Source organism: Megalops cyprinoides, chromosome 14 (assembly GCF_013368585.1).
Source record: "Megalops cyprinoides isolate fMegCyp1 chromosome 14, fMegCyp1.pri, whole genome shotgun sequence".
NCBI classification, from domain to species: Eukaryota; Metazoa; Chordata; class Actinopteri; order Elopiformes; family Megalopidae; genus Megalops; species Megalops cyprinoides.
This window is the reverse complement of record NC_050596.1, coordinates 18,414,226-18,435,373: the sequence shown is the minus strand read 5'-3', so window position 1 is coordinate 18,435,373 and position 21,148 is coordinate 18,414,226. Positions and strand designations below refer to the sequence as shown.

General features: G+C 42.8%; 1 protein-coding gene across 2 annotated transcripts in view; it reads left to right on the top strand.

The window, feature by feature from the left end:
- LOC118788909 (tomoregulin-2-like) overlaps window positions 1-21,148 on the top strand; it is a 53,985-nt gene that overhangs the window by 9,590 nt on the left and 23,247 nt on the right. For both annotated transcript variants that reach the window (XM_036545110.1, XM_036545109.1), the window contains exons 2-3: window positions 3,091-3,200; window positions 12,659-12,788. In XM_036545110.1, coding sequence (XP_036401003.1) covers window positions 3,091-3,200; window positions 12,659-12,788 — 240 coding nt within the window. The remainder of the gene's footprint in view (window positions 1-3,090; window positions 3,201-12,658; window positions 12,789-21,148) is intronic.

Sequence of the window (21,148 nt, the reverse complement as noted above, 5' to 3'; positions counted from 1 at the left end):
ATAAGGATGAGTGCCCGTCTGGAACAAAGGCTGGGAGAGCTCAGCACCCTCCAGGACGAGGGTTCAGCCACCCTGACTTTATAGTTTTACTGCAGCTTTGTGCCATTGAAAGGAAATTTATGTGAGTTCAACTCACTTGAAATAGAATAGACTGAGTTACATAGTGGGTTTTTTATTGTTTTTTTTTTTTTTGGTCACACCACCGATGTTTGATAATTTGAAATGTTAAACATCTCTAACCATCATCAGTTCTGCTCTTTTTTGGAAATGACTGGATCGCACCATTCTGCGGAGTGTAGAACCGTAGAGGCACATTGTGTGCAAGCATTAGTCCACTGCTACGCTGACCCGTTGGGGGCCAGAGTGACGCTGATAGCTGCTGACTGAGGGGCGGGAGACAGGCTCGGTATCGATCACATCACAGAGCAGCGTAATTCAATGGCCAAAGAGAGGATCCATCATGCTCCCCGACCGTGAGCGTGTCGGGGAAGGCCTCTCTTGCCAGGCTGAGTCCGTCCTCATTACTTGTCACCAATCTCCAGTCCGCCCACGTACGGCGCACGTCAAAAATTAGCACTGATGCTGGAACCGTGCTTAGGGGACTTCCTGGGTTTGTAGCAAATCTTTCTTTTTTGGGGAACAGCTGTGAAATGGCTGGGTAAACAGTAGTCTCTCTGAAGCCTGTACTCGCCAATCTCACATGAAATGTTTTTTAACACCGTTGGAATATTAGTCTTAAAGATAGTGATTTTTGATCTGCCAGAATTTTACAGTGGGTTGGTATTGCATGATAATATTTTTTCATGCACACACTCTTAGGCAGGAAATTTTGCTTTATAAAGATATATTTGCTATGTAAATTAATTGCATTATTAGCTTTTATTTTCACGTCCATTTATTCACAAGTATATTTACTAAAGCAAAGTAGGTCAAGTTCATGGACATGACATCAATGTCCCACCTGGGAACTAAATTTGCAGCCTTTGGGTTAAAGGTCCAACTTCTTAGCCACTGCAGCATGGAACCTGACTTACCTTTTGGAATCCTTGGCTGAGCACTGTTGCTGTACCCTTGATTAAGGTACTTCATCAGTTGCATTGCGACTGCAATGCAAATTGTAAGCATCTGAATGAGGAAGCCTGCCAGGCATACCCTCAGATTGAGACATTGCTAATCTCAGTGCTAGGTTTAAACAATAGTGGAGCATAGATTGATGCATACAACAAGCAGTAGCAAACTTTCATGATATTATCAAGCTAAAAAGGTATTTATGTGATATCAGCTTGTTGTCCATCATTTTGATATTTGACAAATATTTATATTTGATATTTATCTCTGTCTCATCTGATTGCCTTGGCCTGGGGCCTGGCATTGGGTACGAGTGACACAGTGAGTGGATGCTGACATATTGTCTAATTTCATGCTTGACACATGCCACATGCCATTCTGTTTGGTATTGATATTGATATATTTACTGTAAGAGTAATTGCTCTCTAAATAAATACTGTGCGCTTTGCTTGCATGATGATGCCACAGTGTCATTTATCAGTGTGACCTGAACTCCGTTTAGGGCTTCAGGTGAGAAAATTCTCTTTTTTTGAGGTGTGGTAGTAGGGAACTTTGTTTATAACCAGAAGGTTGTACTATGGAATCCCAGGTGGGGAGCTGTTGTTGTACCCTCAGGCAAGCTCATTTGCTTAAGCTGCTGTGGCAAAAATGCAATTGTGTGTATTGTGAAAATGTAATGAAATGTAAGCTGCACAAGATGCCCTAGGTAAGGCTGTCTGCTAAACAGATGAATATTGTAATATAATTGAGTGATCTCAGACATGTTTCCTACATTACAGAACTGTTTAGTCTCAAGAATGAGCTGGCCCGTGATAGTGGCTCCTTCCGCTGTTGGTACACAGCACTGAAAAACTTTCTGCAAGTCGGAGTGGTCAGCTTTACAGCCAAACGTCTCATGACTTAAATTTCCTCTCAGAGGAGTTTAAAATAGCAGCATCAGCTCTGGTCTCCATGTGTCACTCTTACCAGCACGGCGCATTCGTTGAAATGTCTGCTGCAATTTAGCTGTCAACAGCACCAAATCATCTCGGAGGGCTTCAGCCAGGGCCTGTTCTGCAGTTGTCCCGTACAATGTTCCCAGGCAGCTGCTCAACCCAAAAGCCTTAGAGTCTTAGTCAATGATCCTGATCTGTCTCCCGTGCCTTATTAGGTTGTGCTTTGGTCTCACTTTCTGTGTGGAGAATGTCATTGGGAGGTTGCAGGTAGGAATGAGGGGTAGGAAAATCCCTGAATTCTTAGAGTGTATTCAGCTATGCACATGTGTGAAATGCAGCCTAATTAAGCTGCTCTTGGAATGTCTTGTGCTTTGTGGTAAGATATCCAATTTCCTCTTTTAGTTACATTTTTTAAATAATTGATTGTATGTATCTGGATCCATTTGAGACAGTTTTCACATAATACTTTCAGTTCATCCCTTCTTTCAGGTAGCTTATGGAATAATATCACATCACAATATCACATCAATGTTAACCTCGTTTGCCATTTCTGTATCTTGTTGGCTTCATGCAGCCAGTTTGCTATCTGCAGCCACAGAGGACGAGCAAGGTCTGTCAAACATCGAAACAGTCCAGCTATTTCAGGTCTCAGGTCAAAAGAAACCCTGGAGGCTAAAATATCTGCAGAACAGAATAAATACTTCAACTCATAATTTTATTTCAGTGTTCAGCCAATTTATTGGAACAGTTTATTTGAGGTATTGCAGAGAGGTAGCCTGAATTGGTCCAAATTGCTTTGCCATCAGGTTTAATTTCCCTTCTTTTACTTGCAATGCCCCCCTACCCTTTTGGCTAGATTGGTGCTCACCGCCAGGCACTTCTTCATGCTTATGACAAAGTAATAAAACACACTGTACTGTAAAACATTTTGTCTATCAGTATGTTGGAAAGTGAATAATAGCTGCATAATGTATTGACAGCTCATCCTAAAATATGTTTTCAGTCATATCTGGCATTTCAGTTTCAGTCATATCTGTCATTATATTCTTGCATTGCTTTAATGGCTTTCTTATGTTTTTGGTGGCAGGTTTTGATGACCGGGACACAGACCTCTTCCTCTGTGACACCAACACATGCAAGTTTGATGGGGAGTGTCTGAGAATTGGGGACACAGTAACATGCATCTGTGATTTTAAGGTAAGACTTTATTCGCTGCCATTTACTGTTGCAATGTGACCAGGTCTCATTTTCGGTAGATTTTGAAGATAATATTCGATGGGGGAGGGGAAAGAAAAGTAATTAATGCACAAATGTGGGTTTTTTAAAATGGATTTTACTCACATTTGTTGGACAGAGATGTTTGTTTGCACACATGGGCTCTCCATGAAAGAAGCCAGTTATTCTTAAAGTATGCTTTGAAATCTCCATGGAAAGGGTGCTTAAAAAGGGACCGTATCAGCTATTGATAAACATATCACAATGAGCAGAAACATATGTGAACTAGACGTATCTCTTTATGTGGCGAGGCCTACACTCTGATGTTCTAAAATTGGTTCGCATAATTACATCATGTCATTATGTGGTCTGGCGAGCATTTGCCGCACGTTGCAAGTGGTCCAAAAAAGATAAAATGTTGACCGACTGAGCTAAGCTGATAGAGTAGCGATCATTGCATTTCTTTCAGCAGACACTCTTATCCAGACTTCCAGCTGCTATCTGGACTTTAAATCACAACTTATATTGGAGAATTAAGTAGGAAAATAAAGTGCATCTAAATAAATAATGAACAGGCCACATCCGAACGTGAATGAGTCCCCCACACTGTGATGTAATAACTACTGTAACTGTAAACACATGTGACCGTAAACACATACAGTGAATTCATGACTGCTGCACATAGGTGTTAAATTCATACAGTACAACATACGCTGCAATAGGACAAAGACTACACAAATAATACAAACATTACAGAAATAAATCGGATTAGCTCAGTATGTCTGTGTCCTGTTTCTTGTGGGCAGTATTCGAAGCAGGCAAAAAACATTTTTGGGACTGTTGGTGTGTGTGTGCATGCTATCCCATTAGACACAGTTCTATATCAAATGTGATCCGCTTATTGTCTGTGTCCACTCTTCTCTCTATCTCTGGTACGCCGTGGCCCTGCTAAACAGGAAGTGGGTTTGTTGTTCGGGGAATGAATCGCTGCTACTTGGCCTTCGCTGCTTAATTTAGTCACCGGGTCGATACGGATCTGTCTTTCTCGTCATTGGCCTCCTCTGGAAGAGATGCCGTGAGAGCCTCCGCCTGCAGCGTGACTCAATCTGTCGTGCCTGGCACGCCTGCCTCGGATGTCGACTCGAACAAAGCCTCAGAGATATTAATAGGGTGTGATTATCATAGCGTCCTGGTGGTGGACCACTTCCAGCCTCTTGGTTGGGGTGTCTCCGTCCTGGCTCTGGTGGAAGGGTTGGAGGGGGGCTTTATTTATAACACCCTCTGTTTTCTCTGCTTGGCACTCGGTGCTAAAAGAGATGGATTGGGTGTGATGGACTGGCTTTCCCTGTCCAGGGGGTGTGCTTGTGTACCGAGATGCCTGAAGCTACAGAGATCAGGATTAGGCAGTGCATCCGGACCAAGCGGTTGTGAACTGTGTCAGGGCCAGCTAGATTCATGGGCTGCAAAAATGTGTCAGTGCCATCTAGACTGAGGGATCATGAAGTGTGAGAGGTTCAACACAGTATCAGGGATCAGGGGCAGTGTCAGGTGTGTTTCAGAGGCCAGAGAGTGTGTTAGAGGCAAAGGGAGGTTCAGTGATTAAAGGACTGAGGGACTTGAGCTTGAGGGTCCAGTGAGTGTGTCCAGGGCCAGAAACCGGCTATGGTGTGTGACAGAAGCCATGGCTGTCCCAGAAGCCATGGCTGGCCAGGGGAGTGTTATCGGAGTGGGGTCATTGTTATCTGTGTGTCAGCTGCTGTTTCCATCACTGTTACTGCAGGGTCATCTCTAGTGATGTGGCCCCATAGACCTACAGAGAGAGTGAACCTAGCCAAAATCAAGTGGACACCACCAAAACCAACAGTAACCACAGACAGAGCCCACAGTCATGGTTTCTGCCTCAATCCCCTCACAGAGCTGCCACAGAGCACCACTATGTCCATTCGAAGTCCAGAATTAGTTGCTCAAGAGAGTCACCTTTTTCACTTGTCGCATGACTAGGGTGTTTTTCAAAAGAGCACAACCTTGGAAGAGAGTTGTGACAGCCGCCTTTTAGGCCTCTAACCAGGATTATGACCAAAATTGTTATTATTATTACATAACATAGCAAACGCCCTCTACGAGGGAGACTTGCAGTATATGAGTTAATCCCAAAAACAAAGGAAACGTCAAACAAAACTGATTTGATTAGGAAGTGCATTTGAATGAACCAGAAACATGTTACACGCTGCACGTATGATAAAATATGCACCCCTTTCCACCCCTATTTTTGACTGCTGGCCTTCTGGTCACCCTCTCCCTCCACAACCCTTCAGCACAGGCTTGCTCACTCTCCCCACTGGCTCCAGTGTGGTGGAACAGGCTGCCGGCTGCTGTCAGAGCAGCCAAATCCCGGCTCCCCTTCCTCTATTCACGCCAGGCTGTCTTGTTCAGGGAGTATCTGGGCTTCCCCAAGCAAAACCAGCGCCGCCACATTTTCCGCTATTGACGTGGACTCTCAGCGCAGCCGGTCCTTTAGGATTTATTTTGAAGGCTTTAATGGTGTTGGTGTTGGCGCCTTGATCGTAACTACAGAATTCGCATTGATCTTGTGCCTTGCTGTATTTTGCTGTACTTTGTTAATGATTTAACTTGCAGTAGCCTTTGAATGTTTAACACTGTCTTTAGCTTTAGCTACACCATCTGTTCTGCCCACCTAGGTTCAAACAGTTTTATTATTTAGTATTTATTATTAATTTTAGGGTTTTTTTTTTATTTTATAGATGCATCTTATGATGATGTAGTAGAAAAGCCTTAGTTGAAGATACAGATTCAAATAAATTAAAGACAGAAAAAAAAAAATTCATCATCCCCAAATGTATTCAGCAATTCGAAAATAGTTAAATAGGATGCATCCCAAAAATGATCATTAATGTGCTTACTTCTTTTTTTCCTTTATTTTTCAAATCAGTAATTCAAGAGTTCAGCCTTTTTCAAGAATAAAATGCAAAGCAGTAACACACTTCTATGTAATTACAGAAGACAATGGATCTCCTTAATGATTAGGTAAAAATAGGTAAAATTAGTGAAATTAAGAAAATAAGAAAATGTTTAACTAAGAAAATGTTTAACTAAAATGTTTAACTAGGTTCATGCACACATTTTTCTTTATTTCAAAAAGTTAATATAATTAGAAAGCAGTCAGTTACCAAGAAGTCAGAATTAATCAAATACATCAAGTGGCAAAACATGATTCAAATAGACAAGAGAGAATCATATATTATTCTCTTTCCCAAGGCCAAGTAATACAATTCAAATAGTAATATGCTGATATGGTGTCTGTTGTTTTAAGATATCTTGAACGCTGCAAAAGCAAAATGAGAATGGCATGATGATGTAACCACAAAATTGCTCTGTAACTCAGAACTGGAAGTAATGGGGGGCCCACGCTGGTTCTGGGTCGTGGTGTTCTGACAGCGAATGGTTCATAAATGACGAATCGGAGCAGAGTTCATCAGGAGCCGCGGCAGACGGACGCCGTCAGCCTGTCTCTCTGCTCGCGCTTCTGCGTAAGGTCAGCGCCTCCCCAAAGCATGGAGTTAACGAGCTGACAAAACTCCCGATTTTCCGCTTGTCTCTCCCGCACTCTGGGGCCTGTCAGAAAACGGAACCAGACGTCACACGCGGCCTCCCTGCGGCTGCCGAAAAAGGAATCACCGTCCACGGGGCCACGTGATCTCCCTGGAAATGTCTATATGTGTCAGAGTACTAATGCACTTAGTGCACCCATCAGTTTTAATTAGAACCCCAAACTTCAGGCACTAACTTTGCATTCGATTCATACAGAAAGGAGCTGATTGTGGGCGTCGTGACTGATGAGTCCTTGCTAGGAAAACTCAGTGAAAATTTAGACAGTTGGCTCCAAAGAGATGAACCACTGAATTAAACTTTTGATCTGCCTGCTAATGAAGAATCACCAAGCTGTGTCTTGCTATGCCATCTTCCTCATGAGGAGCTTTCTCTGCACACTGAGAAATTAATAATACTGTTCATTACTATAATTTCAACTCAGTGTGCACCCGTGCTTTGGGCCAGTGTATGCCTTTAATTTCATTGAATTGTTTTGCTAAATCTAGTGCTGGTGTAAATACGCATATTTATGGCTGGTGTGCATGTGTGTATGTATGTATGTATGCGTATGTATGCAGGTGAGAATCTACTCAAATGTTTGTGTATATCTGTATGTGTGTTCGTGTGCTTGAATGTGTGTGTATGTATGTCTGTGAGTATACAGATGCATGTGTGTATGTATATATGTGTCTGCATGGATGTGAGTGTACGTATGCATGTGAGTGTATATGTGTATATATTTGAGTGTGTGCATGTATTTGGATGTACAGAACTCAACTTTTATTCTTTATTTTTTACTATTTTTCACATTTTAAATTAATAGTAGACATGAAATAACACAAATGGAATATGAAATAACACCAATGGAATTACCAAAAAAGTGTTAAACAGGAAACTTTTTTTTTTAGATTCTTCAAAGTAGCCTTTGAAGACAAAAAAACTTTTGGAAAGAAATTCATACATAGGCTTCAACTTCACTATTTATCTAGGAAACAAATTTCAAGCATTTAAGCACAAGTCTTAGATCAAGATGTCTTTGAATGCAGGTTTCCCATTATCTTAACCAGGTGTGTCCAAACTTTTGACTGGTTTGAGTATACATGTGTACATGTGATTATGTGTATGTAGACCCCCAGGGCTTACAATGAGGTGGAGATCTCGCACAGAAATGGCAGATCACAGACCAGAGGGGGTGAACGGCTCCCCTCCCGGTGTCATCACAGAGTGGGGATATCAGAAAAGATCTTTCGCTTCTCTCTTTTTTCCTCTTCGTGTTCTCTCTTGTTTTGAAAGCCGAACCGCCGGCACAGGCTGACAGCCCGAAAGCACTGCGTCTTATCGGCGGCGACGAGCGAGTGGAGAGTCGCTTTTCATTTTCCGCTGGCGATAAGGCCCCTGCGACTGCTCTCAGAGAGGCGCGGGAGCCTGCGGTCACGTGACTGCAGGCGTAGGCGGGGAGGATCTTATCCTCGACGTGAAAAGATGAAAGAGCCTCGGTCGCCGTTGCACCCTCTGAACTTTGGAATCCAAACTCCGAGCACGAACAAAACCGCTGATCCTTATTTACATTTACATTTGGTTTAGTTTAGCAGACACTCTTATCCAGAGAGGCTCATATAGCTTACGGTTTTTCCGTGCTGTCCAATTTATTCAGCCGTGTATTTAATGAGTGGCCCACCTGGCTATCGAAGCAACAGCCAGCAGTGATAAACTTTGATACCTTAATCACTGTGCCACCCTCCTGCCCTTATATGACCTTTCTTCACTGTCATATGCAGGGAGGCTCAGGCTAAGGCCATTTGTGTGCACTGTGCAGCCCCTTTTCTGGGGTTTCATTGGTGCAAATCCTCTGCACCTGTAGGGAAAAAAAAAACTTTTAGAATAATGACTTACCACACTCTCATTTAATTTGCAGAATAAGATATCCAATTCAACTGTTCAACAATGTCACGAACTGACTGTCCACAACATCAGTAAATTAATTCATTCCACAGGAAAGTTGCAGACAGAGTGAGTCACAGGTGAGTGGACGTGAGTCTTTCTCTCTAACAGGAATTGTACAAAGTCAAGTGTGTAGGAGAAACAAAATGAGAGAGGAGGGAGCAGTCCCTGAAACCCACAGTGGGCCCCAGTGCAGGTGCCTGGAAAGATGAACAACCAGGAGTGCTTAACATCCAGGACACATGCTCATTGGAGATGGGGCATTTCCCCCTGTCTCTTTACTCCTTTGCTGACATATTTCGCATGGAGATTCCATCAGTCAAAAGCCAGAGCAGCCCCTGCAGGCTGCTTGTAGAACTGCGGCTGGACCTGCAGCCCACAAGGCTCGAGACATGAACTAGCACGCACACACAAAAACCTCTCAGGCAAAAACCAACCCACTGCTCAACAACAGGACACTGCCACTCTTAAGACAAACCAATCCGTTGTGTCTTAAAGTGCATGAGCTAGCCTTTGGCCTTAACCAACGCGGCAGCGAAAGACCGCGCTCCAAACAGGTGTGCTGCATGTGACGGCCTGGCCCGGATGCATTTTCCGGTTCGCTTTTGTTCACCATGAAAGCCTCTGTCATTGAAAAGGTGCTGAAATTGCAACCCTGTGTGTGTGACAGCCTTTTGTGTGTTTCCCAGCGGCTCCCAGCGCTGAAACAGGGCTCCTAGGAATGCCTGCTGCCTTGCGCGAGCCATCAATCATACTTTGGATTAAATGAAACGAACGCGTCAGCTTGTTTGCCGAGCAATTAAAACCAGCCCTCAGAATTTCACAGCGCTTCAAGCACACATGGGTGAGGGAGTTGGAGGGGGGGTGTTAGTGGGTTTGAGTGGGTAGGGGGAAGAGCAAGAGGGGTGTGGGTGGCATGGCTGCATAGCACGGTCTTGTCATTCAGTGCTTCGGAGCTTTTCACTTTGCTGCTTCTGCACCATCTTCTGAGGACTTGCGCTCCCTTGAGAGGCAAATAAAGAACACCACATAAAGGGCCACTCCGCTATGTGCTTTGGTGCATGTGACCAACAGCCCAAACAGCCTAAATAGAAGAGAGATGAAGAAAGGTAGCACTCCCCTCATTTTAGTTTAAATTCCTCTGGAGTGTCATTTCAAATGCAGAAAGAGACAGGTGATTCACTAGAGCGCAGGGGCAGTTCAAGAAGACAAAAAGCCCTGAGGAAGAGGAAGAGGTCTTTCTATGAGTTACATCATATTTCTCAGATCTTCCTCAGCTTTGAAAAAAAAAATGGAAGATGAGGAAAGAGGTTAGTAAAGAGAGTCCAACAAGAGGAAGAATCACACAGCGTTGTTTGTATTCTCTCTCTCTCTCTCTCTCCCTCTGTCCCTCTCTCTCACTGTTTTCCCATTCCCTGTCTCTCTTTCTCTCTCTTTCCCTCACTTTGTTCCTGATATGTGTGGGATCGGCAGCCAGCTGGCTACCTCAGTTGCTGCCTTGCGCTGCCTCTCACAGCTGATGAAACATGGAGCCAATGGTCCTCAGGTCCAAAATCAACGGTGTGTTTATGTCTGCAACCTGCTGTGCCTTCTCATTGTTCTACTCGAGTGTGCTCAAAAGAGAGCCGATGAAATGGCAGCCACTTAATTGCACGGATCAGTGCTGGACAACTAGAGCGGCCCAGAGAAGACACCGAATTCCCACTGTGTCCCCAACTTCCCTAACGCAGAGGGAGAGACACTCATCACTCACCACAGCGTCATGCGATTATGTGTGCCAGGGCGATTGATGGCATCTCCTCTAATATCCTCCAAAAATATCTCAGCTTCTGTGCCAGTCCTGGGACAGTGAAATATGGGCCTGCCCTATTTCACTGATGCCCTCTCGCAGAGTGGGCCACCTAGTTTCCCACTGAACAGATTTGGGTTAGGATGCACAGAGGTAGACATACTGGCAACCGGTGCACTGTACATAGCACATGCATTATTTAATTCATTCATGTTATAATATTAATCAAAAACGCTTTTGATGGGTATGTTTGTGCTTTGTTTCTGTGTGTGTCCGTGTGTTTGCACACTCCTGCATGCATGTTTGTGTGTGTGTGTGTGTGTGCACGCATGTGCCTGTGTAAATATTCATAGCTATGTCTGGTAGATCCTTTTATTTGCATTTTTTGGCATGTGTGTGCAATAATGTGTTTTTGTGTGTATGTGTGTGTGATTTTGTGTATGTATGTATTCATGTGTGTATATGCTTATATTTCCATATGTTTTTTGTGTTCTCTTTGTATCTGTGGCTTGTGAACTGGTTTTATACCAGAGGTATGAGCACCCTTAGGCTTAATTACCCTTCTTTCAGTGGGATGACTGCATATTTGTCAATGTCTACTTGTGAAGCATGATCAAAGTCAACATGAACAACATATATAATCAGATTTATATAAGCATTACTCTTGTTAATACAGAAGCATGCCATGTATATGTAGTTGCGGTTGTCATGGGTAACTGCGGGGAGGTTATTAGCATGCATTTGCACACGATGCTCCATGCAGTTCAAGTGCTCTCACCGAACCAGTGAAAATAGAGGGGTTGGAAGGGGATGGGAGGGGGTGGGAGATGGAAGAGAATGAAATATAGAGGAACAGCAAAAGCAGAAACAAGGTGAGAGAGCAGTATAGTGTTTAAGGATCTGGGCTTGTATCCAGAGTGTTAGATACTCCAGTAAGATACTTAACCTCATTTGGTGGGATAAATTTCCATCTATTCAAACAGAAAATAAGAGATGTGGTACCTGTTCAAACTGCTCAACCTGCTCTGGCCTGGACAAGTGTCATAGAAGAAAATTCTTAAAAAAAAAAAAATAGACAAGTACACATAACACGCTCTGTGGTACTATTGAGGACTGATATAACATGCTGACATGCTAGTAACTGATCCGATGCAGACTGAAGACCCACCTCTTAAGACTTCATCTCGGTTCCACCTCAATCCCTGTCCCCTAACACCTGCTACTTCTAGTGCTTGCTGTTTATTTTGCATGTAGCTTCGCACTGTGTTTTTGATTCTGTGATCTAGTGGCTGATGTATGGTAGTATACCTGGCTTCCCGTTTCTAGTCAGGTTGCACAAGTTAACTTTGGATTTTGTTATCAGTGCGACTATACATAATACATTAACTGTATCTTAATAATTTGTGGCATTGTGTATCAGGAACGCATAGGCAGGACTCACATGTATCTCTGATTTGATATGATTCTCATGTCACCATCTGCATGCTCGGCATTTATTGGGTAGATGGCTGGCTTTGTGGTGAGTTAAAGAGCATTAGAAACTACACTGCAACATGCTTGTTTAATGACCTGAGTCACAGAGCTCTTGTAGGAGTGACCTTTACATTTTCTTTGCAGAAGCCCTTATGCTGGGTGACTTGAACAGCACTCTTAAAGCTGGATATGAATTGGGGCAAATAAGTCATGACTGTGTTCAAAAGTACAGCAGTTATGCCCTGCATGGGTCTGAATCTCTGATTACTCCGCCTCGCCGATAACTCAACACTGCTGAACATGTGTGCCTGTCTGTAAACAAACCCATTGTAATTACAGCTTTGATTGCGCTAATTGTCCATGCCGTGCCTGAAACCATGCCCTCTGTAATCGCAGCAAGGCGTGACACGGTAAATTCGACTTCAGTGACGGCGCCTCTTCTGTCAGCCCGGCCTCTGTGTCACTTGGCAGTGATCCGTCCTTTTTTGCATGATTAATGGCCGCAGCTCTGAACCGTAATTCGCCGTGGCGACAGAGGCTCGTGGCTCCCTGTTCCTGACCCGCTGTGAATCTCTGACTAAACTGCTGCCTCCTGACCTCAGCTTCCTTTTCCTCTGTTCCCCTGCAGTGCAACAGCGACTATGTCCCTGTGTGCGGCTCCAACAACGAGAACTACCAGAACGAGTGCTTCCTGCGCCGGGACGCCTGCAAGCAGCAGACGGAGGTGCTGGTGGTTTCTGAGGGGTCCTGCCCTGTTGGTACGTCCCAAGCTGTCGTTTCTCCCCCCCCCGTCTATGTCCTGCTGGACACAGAACACAAGGAGAGTAGAATTGCAGATACACAAAATAGGAAATTCCATCCCTTTGTCAGTTTGGTCCGCCACATCAGTAAGTATATACACAGTCATTAATGAATAATAAAATTAGTTTCCTTCATACAGGGCCTTGCAAGGACCTCAAAGCACTTTACAATGAAAGGGAAAAATGTATTTTAACCAATTAGACTGGGGAGGTAATGGCAAGATTGCGGGAGCCGGATTTGGAATTTTGACCAGAACACTTTACTAGCGGCCAAGCATTGTTTGACTGACAGAATAAAAAGCAATCATATGCCTTGCATGAAGTACAGAGAGCTGACCGCCATAGGTTAACAGCATGATCCTTTCCAGTGCAAGGTTTCTGGGCATGTGGTGTTAATGGCAATGAAGACAGCCCCTCCTCTCCCTTGTTTTAGGTCAATTTAACAACTCCATTGTGATGGGCAGTGCACAGCTACTGGCTGAAAATGTTAGACCAATGTTAGATATGAGAAAGAGATCATATCAAAATGTGACTCACAGATTCAGGTATGGGGACAAAGAAGATGGCATCAATATAGTTACTTAGTTAAGACAGCTACAGATATCTAGCTTGCCAATTAATTCAGTAAAACCCACCCATTTCTATCCAAAAAAATTGAACATTCATAGATAATGCATGCACTTTGGCTGTGTTAGTCTTGGCAGTTCCAGCTACAAAGAGCACATAATTAATCGAGAGTGTCTATTCTGCTTCACCAGACTAAGTTTTTCGCTCCTCTCCATTTGGTCTGATTTGCGTATTACGAAGACTAATATACATACAGCATTTTGAAGGGGCTTATTTGTAGTGCCTATTACCCTGTCACTTCAAACAATATGACATATATCTTTTTGCATGTAAAGTTAAAAGAATACGATATGCTTTTGTAGAAGCTTCTTTCTTGGATATTCATTTTTCATTGCATTCCCTGTGCAATCATTGGGTACAAATTATGCGTCAACTGAAAAAAATAGTTTTTATCAGTTGCATGCATTGTTAGCAGCTGTGGTATGGAACTGCCACTGCAACTGCAGTAATCTGTTTATCACAATCTCACTTCACACACTCATTACACAAAAACACATTTTGCAAAACATTTGACACGAATGCAGTCTGGAGTACAGTGTTCACAAACTTTGTAAATAGTAAATATCTGTATCTAGTAAATATCTATGCACTTTAGACAGCCTTAAATGTCTATTCATTTTACATTCAGTTTTTTTTTGTCTCATGACTAAATAATTTCAGGTCTGAAGTTATAATTTAATGTACTGTTGTGAAACATTGGTTTAGTTTTATTTTTGTGATGTTTAGTGGAGAGTTTTTTATGATAGTGTTTTCTTTTCATATCATTATGTGATTTTCACTTACTTTCAAAGTCTGCACTATTGTTTCTAACAATGCATCAAAACAATCAAGAAAAACTGTAATGTTAATATTTTGATTTTTAACATGCAGTACAGGAGTGGATGCTAGTATTGGACCCAGCCCTATCCCCTGTGTGGAAAAATGGTAGAGCCAGTGCTATGGAGATGATGTTAAATGTGTCACACCAATTCAAAATATCATTTTTATTCTTTCTGATGATATTATGTTAAATGTTCAGGTATATCCAATGATATTAAATGACATAAATTAAATGACATATAATATAATATGTATTGCATTTTCAAGTGTTGCAAACATATCTGCAGCAAGTGGCTGTATAATAAAGAAAACCACTAGATGCTTTGAGACAGAGGAGGGTAGAGTGGAGAGAGGAAGAGTGGTTCTCAACCAATGCTGAAAAGCTAAGAAACCCACACCATAGTGTTTCAGCTGTTAACTCCACATCTATACCTGCAATCATTGTTTCAGACAGTCTAGCCACCATAATCGGCTGTGTTGAAAATGTATTGCTGCTAGAATTACAGTCTGAGACTGTCCGATTCTATAGCAAATAATCATAAGCAGACAAAATAAAAATCCATGTTTACATGTGCATTGGTGACTTCAGGAGAAATCTCAAGATATTGTCGTGATGTTCTCAGTTCCACTGTCTGGGACCTAGCAGGGTAGGGTTATAAACTTTGGGTCACTCGGAGGATCACTCTCACTGTCCTCTCTAGCAATGGCCCAATCCCATGTTTTATGACCATTTTGATGACTTCACTTATCCCCGTGCCACCACAGTCAACCAGTGTCGCCTCTGTTAACGCATTGAGGTGGTCGGGCCAGTCGCCTCTGAGAGGCAGATGTGTGAGAAGACACCAGCAAGCCTGTGTATGTTCCACCTTAACGGTAAAAGGCTCTGTCCATTCCTCACACAGCTGCTGCTGTGGGAGTAAGAGTAATGAGCACTATCAGCCTCAGTCATCAGAATGATGATGATTCTTCTTCGGTGCACGACCAAAGGCTCTACGTTAGGGAAGACGCCATGTAGACACTTGCCGTAGGTTTCACAGAGCTGAAATTTACAAACGCTAGCCAATCATATGCCCCAGTCCTGTTTGCAGTCTTACACAATGTGCATATTCATCACTGTGATGGATTACTGGCCCACAGTGACTGTATACAGATAATGAGTTTTGGATAGAAGGAGGATGTGTACACAGGCACTGAGGTTACTTGTTGCACGGAGGGGATAGTGTATGAAATTTTTTTACTGCATACCTGAATTTGTACTCATTGTAATAACTGCTGTCATTGCCAGTGTTTGTGAAAAAGGGATATGGAACAATTTTGAAATGTGACACCCTGAGTATGCCTGGCCAAGTCTTCGTTGAGCCATGTGCCCTTAATGATATCATCAAACCCAGTTTTATGTTCAGTCACAAGTGATGTCATTTTGGCCTTTCATTAACACTTTCATAATGCCAGTCCCAGGGTTATTGGCTGAATGCTTTATTCACTTCTTGCCATCACTAATATGTTGAAGAAATCCCATTTATGCTTTATCTTTATCTACTACTCTTTTATCTACTGAATTTTCTGTTAAATGCCTACATTGGCTGCATAAATGATCCACAGAGTGTGTGTGACAGTAGAGTGGAAACGCATATAATATGGTTAAGAAATAGGAATGAATAGGTATTCACACATGAATTTCACCCTTTCTTTATTAAAAAGTCACATGCAACCATAAAGGTCTTCATTTGGGTTGAGTTTAATTTATGCGTCTGAATAATCTGAATATATGATGATACTCCCACGAAAACCTGTTGCTTGCTGTCAAACAGTGGGCAACAATGGATTTATTTGCCCTTCTGATGAAAACATCTCAGGAAAGCTACACATTAACCTGTTCCCACACTGTGCATTGTGTACAGTGGCTCACCAGTATTTACAAGTGTGAATTACTCCAAACAGGAAACAGACTAGTTCTGACCCGTACTCACAGTTGAGGTTATTCCTAGCAGTACAGACCAGCTCTGACATTGAGATTGAAATGCTGGCATTTTACATTCAAATTCAATTCTCCCTGATCAAATGTTGCAAAATGTTTTGAGTGTCTCTTTTTTTTTTCAGTGGATATATTTATTGATAAACATCTCCATTGCTTAGCAGATGCCCTTATAAAGACCAGCTTTCATAGCTTAGAGTTTTCACATGTTATCCATTTATATAGCTGGATATTTACTAAGAAAATTTGAGTTAATAGCAGAAATTGAACTAGTAACCTAGTGTACCACTACACCACATTGCTGCGCAGTGCAAAGCCCAGCCACTTTAAAAACTGTCCTTTGTCGTTACCTCTTATCTTGTATAGTTTCACATCGTCTGTGTTTTGAACTATGCTGACACCAGGGTTAGAAAAGTCTCAATTTCACTCCTTTCCACCTACTTTCATTTGACATTGTTTTGCCCCATAAGGACTGGATCATTCCTGCCCATCTCCTCTCCTGTTGGCTAACCCCTCTAGCAGTATGTCCGTGTCTGTTTACCGGTGTAAACATGTCTGACAGCGGTGACAGTGCATCTCAGATTTGTGTCACAGAGAGGGAGCCGAAAGATTTCAAACGGTCCCCCTTACTCCACTGGAAGCCACTCTGCACTTTTGTAAACAAAAAGCAATAGAGTGGTCTCCTGTGACATCGCCAGTCAAACCAACCAAGCCAGTATTTACCCATGAAAGCAGAGCCACCTTACGGCTGAACATGTTGTAAGAATGGATGCCATGATATGAAGTTTACTGACCTCTTTGGTTGCACATTTTGAATATTCACTGTTGTTTTTTTTGTTTTTTTTTTTTCTGGGAAACCTGTTCAAACAGTCCCTTTTCAAACAAGAACAAACGCATTGCGTCTCTCTGAGGTCCTTGCACCACATAATCCCTTTTTATATTCAGACTGAAAAAGAGAGAGAAAAAAAAGAAAAACACTTTCAGCCAAGCATTAAACAAACTCTCTCCTTCAAAGGAGCAAACCTTGAGCCATACAACAAATCGTCTCTCAGGAGACCAAATCCGCTGAACCAAAAGACCTCCTGTCAGTCCATAATGTGCTGAACCCTTTTAAAGACACCTTAATTGGTTTCATTACTTGCAGGTCTGTGTAATGGCCAGTGTTAATGGCAGAGTGCATTTTGGCCAGTGTATTTAATTCATTGATATTTTTGAAAGGATCGCCTTCATGGAATTGCAGGCCATTATCCTGCCCCTGGTAGGATTACCACTATCTTACACCTCTCTGTCTCTCTTGAATGACATTACCCCTTGGTGTACTACATAGCGCATAGCATTTTGCTAACCTTATGACCTTATGTGTGATTTGATAAAAATCCTCCTTTCACAACAACTAAAAAAATGAAAGAAAAGGCTCTATTAGAGTGGTATTTTTTTCTACCACTAATAGCAGGATTATTTCTCTAACTCTAGTTAAAGGTTCATTCCAGGTTCAGTGTGGTGGGCTGGTTAACTCTAATGTAGATTAACACTAATGTAGATGAGTAATTACCTCTTGATAAAGTGTATAGTTTGCTGTTGCACTGCACTGTTCTAATATACCGAATAAAGGTTACAGTGTGGAGGAGAAGTCAGGGCATAGCACTGTTGAGCAGCAATGAGTGGGGCTGTGCTGTGATACATTTGAGAGAGGTACTTGATCTGAACCTCTGGCACCAGAGCCCCGCTGAATAAATGGGTCAGAAAATGAATGGGTGTGATGGAAAACAAAAGGAACCCAAGGCACAATGTTGTCCTGCAGGCAGGTTTAATATAGGGCAGCAGTACTGCAAAGTGGGAAGGAGCAGGGCTTGTAGCCAAAAGGTTGCTGGTTCGATTCTCAGCTAGGGCACTGCTGCTGTACCCTTGGGCAATACGAAGTAAATACAAACCTGTATAAATGAATAAAACTTTAACCTATGCAAGTCGCTTTGGATAAAAGCATCCACATCGGGAGGATGTGTGCAGATACATGCAGTCAAAAATTGGCCAATGACTGAAATGCGTTGCTGTGCACAGGTTGGAGGGGGAGAGGGGGTGGCGCTAGGGGGCTCAGCAATTTGCAGAACTTTCCAGTGAATTCACCTGTACTCACTGTCTCTCACAAACCTCATGGGAGTTACAGAGTGACATACAGGACAATGACAAGGGTATGAAGACAGATAGTCAGCATAGAGGCACAGGCACACAGTCTGAAGGGACTCTGGTTTATCTCTTTCTGATCCCATTGTAAACATTCATATCAGCACTCTAAACTCTGCACTCTTAAAATCCTCTGACCCAAAATCAAGCCATTGATTTTATACTTCCATGTCCTAAATATCCTTAAAAGGTACTTTCCTCCCATATCTATATAAAGGAATATATATCCTATAGTCATTACTGCTTGTACAAACTACAGGAACAGTTTAATGGCACAAGTTAGCTAAAACTAAATTACGGGGCTAATTTTTCTACCTTACATTATTTGGCCATTCCCAAAACCCCACAGGCAGCAGCGCATCGAATTAAAAGAAAAATGTTGTAATTAGAATTATAGCCGGTGTTAAGTGAAGAATAATTTTCAATTTTCCTTGCATTGACTTCCCATTGAAATGCCAAGGCATGCTCAGGGTAAAAGGAGTTTATTGTTTAAAGTGGAGGCAACTGACTGCTGAAATAATTCACCCACATCTAGACCAAGGATTCTCTGCTCCAATCCTGTAGGGCCACAATCCAGCTCTCTTTAAAACCATTAACCCTCTCAAAACATGATTGGGAAGGTTAATTGGTTCAGTCAAGACAATCAATCAACACATTTAATATCAAAAGGCTCTTTTAGCTACAGTAAGTATCTAATGAATTTAATTAACTGCACAAAGCAAAACCTAAACTCAGCTTTGGCACAGCGTTGAAACACAATGGATTCATAGCCATTGTGTGTGTTTGTGTTTGTGTGTGTGTTTCCCTGATCGTTTTCAGCAGCAAATACTAAGCTATCACGCACACCATTAGGAAGACTACATCATCTTCAGAGGGTAAAAGGAGAAACCACAGTGACCTGAAATAACAGTAGAAACAGTGGGTAGCATTTATGTTGAATATTGTCTCTTCTCTTGTGTTTGAACATAGACAATAGGGTGAGCCTCTCTGAACTGACATATGTCATGTATATGGGTGAATATATCATTTGTATACATCATTTTTGTTGAAATAATGTTGAAATAACTTTTGGTAGAGATTATTATTTCTGTCATGAATACAGAAACAGTTAATATTCTTCTGCAGGAAACACAGAGATGGCTTGCTGTATATAATGAATGAGAATGGAATGCTGTTTGAACCTGCAGAGAACAGCTGCAATGATTGCTATGCATGTTTTAACCACGCAGAAGGAAGTATAGGTAGCAAAAGAAAAACAAAAGTGTGTTTTGTGCTCTGCAATATGCAAAGCCATAATGTACACGTGATCTGTAATGTTATGCACCTATGCCCATGTGACAGACCAGGTCTGTAATTCACCAGGTCTGTTCAGACTGCACAACTGTGGGGGCAACAATATATCATCTCTGAGGTATGATGAAAGGCCGCTCCAAAGAGCTGGCTGAGTGCTGGTAAAGTGAAAAAAGGCAGATCCAGTACTGCAACAAGCCAACACAAAGGTTGGCTTTACTCCTTTAAGACTGAATGAGGTCCAAAATTAGTTGAATGACGGGCCTAGGTGCCTGGCTGGAACGAATTTCCACCAAAATCCCGGGCCCTCCAGGACATGGGCTGAGTCACCCTGTAGGTACTGCGGCAGTCTAGGGCTCTTTATTGCTCTCTATTGCACAGGCCCAGAGCAGTGCACTTTGCCTGATTGCTCTGGTTAAAATCCAGGTGTGTAAACGGAGGCCCCTGTGGAACACAGCACTCAAAAACATATTGCTTTTTATAGGCATGGAGATGCAGGCCTCTCTAAATGTGGTTTTAATACTTTGGGCTGGGGCCAGTTCCTCTCTCTCCGGGTGATCCATCTTCCCTGAGCTCCTCTCTCTCTCACACGGCCCCAGGTGTGCAGGGCGCAGGGAGGTTAATAACTCCCCAACTGTGTCTCTGGCCCCCCTCTCGACCCCAATCTCTGCCACGTCTGAGCGGGGCGCCGTCTGCAGCGGCTCTGAACTTCTGACCGCCCCCCCTGCTGTGCCCGGCCTCGGGGGAGATGGACGGAGGTACAAGGATGGAGCTGTAGGGACAGTAAGACACAGTCAGGGGGGACGGCTGAATTGTAGAGATTGACAGTCATCACCGCTATACCCCGTCCCCCTTCCCCCCACACACCCCACCACACCTCCCAGGCAGAAATGTGCTTCCCCGGGGATGCTGTCCTGCTGGGCTTCTGGCTCCCTTTTAGCCTGTGACACACAGAGCTGGACACAGATTACAGCTTGTCTCAGTCATACTGATGCCACTATGTGACATAAAAACCTGCAGGTATGGTAGCCCTCAATGAGTGTCCCTCAATGAATACAGGGAGGCAGCACGGCATAGTAGTTAAACAGCTGAGCTTGTAGCCTAAAGGCTGCCGGGTTGCTTCCCAAATTGTGTACTGCTGTTGTACCCTTGAGCAAGGAAATTCTTCAGTAAATATCCACCTGTATAAATGGATTATATGTTTAGAGAGGAAGCTGTGCAAGTTTCCCTGGAGGAGGGTGTTGGCAAAACAAATAAATAATAGTGATGTTGCTTCTTTGATCTGTTATTTTCCTGCCATTGAGCTTCCCATCACCACTGTGTGCTAAAGTACTGTAAACATACAATCTGGCATTTCAAAGTGTCATCACTGATTTCATTCTATAATTTTACTCTGCTTTCTTAAACTCATTATGTTTTTATATTT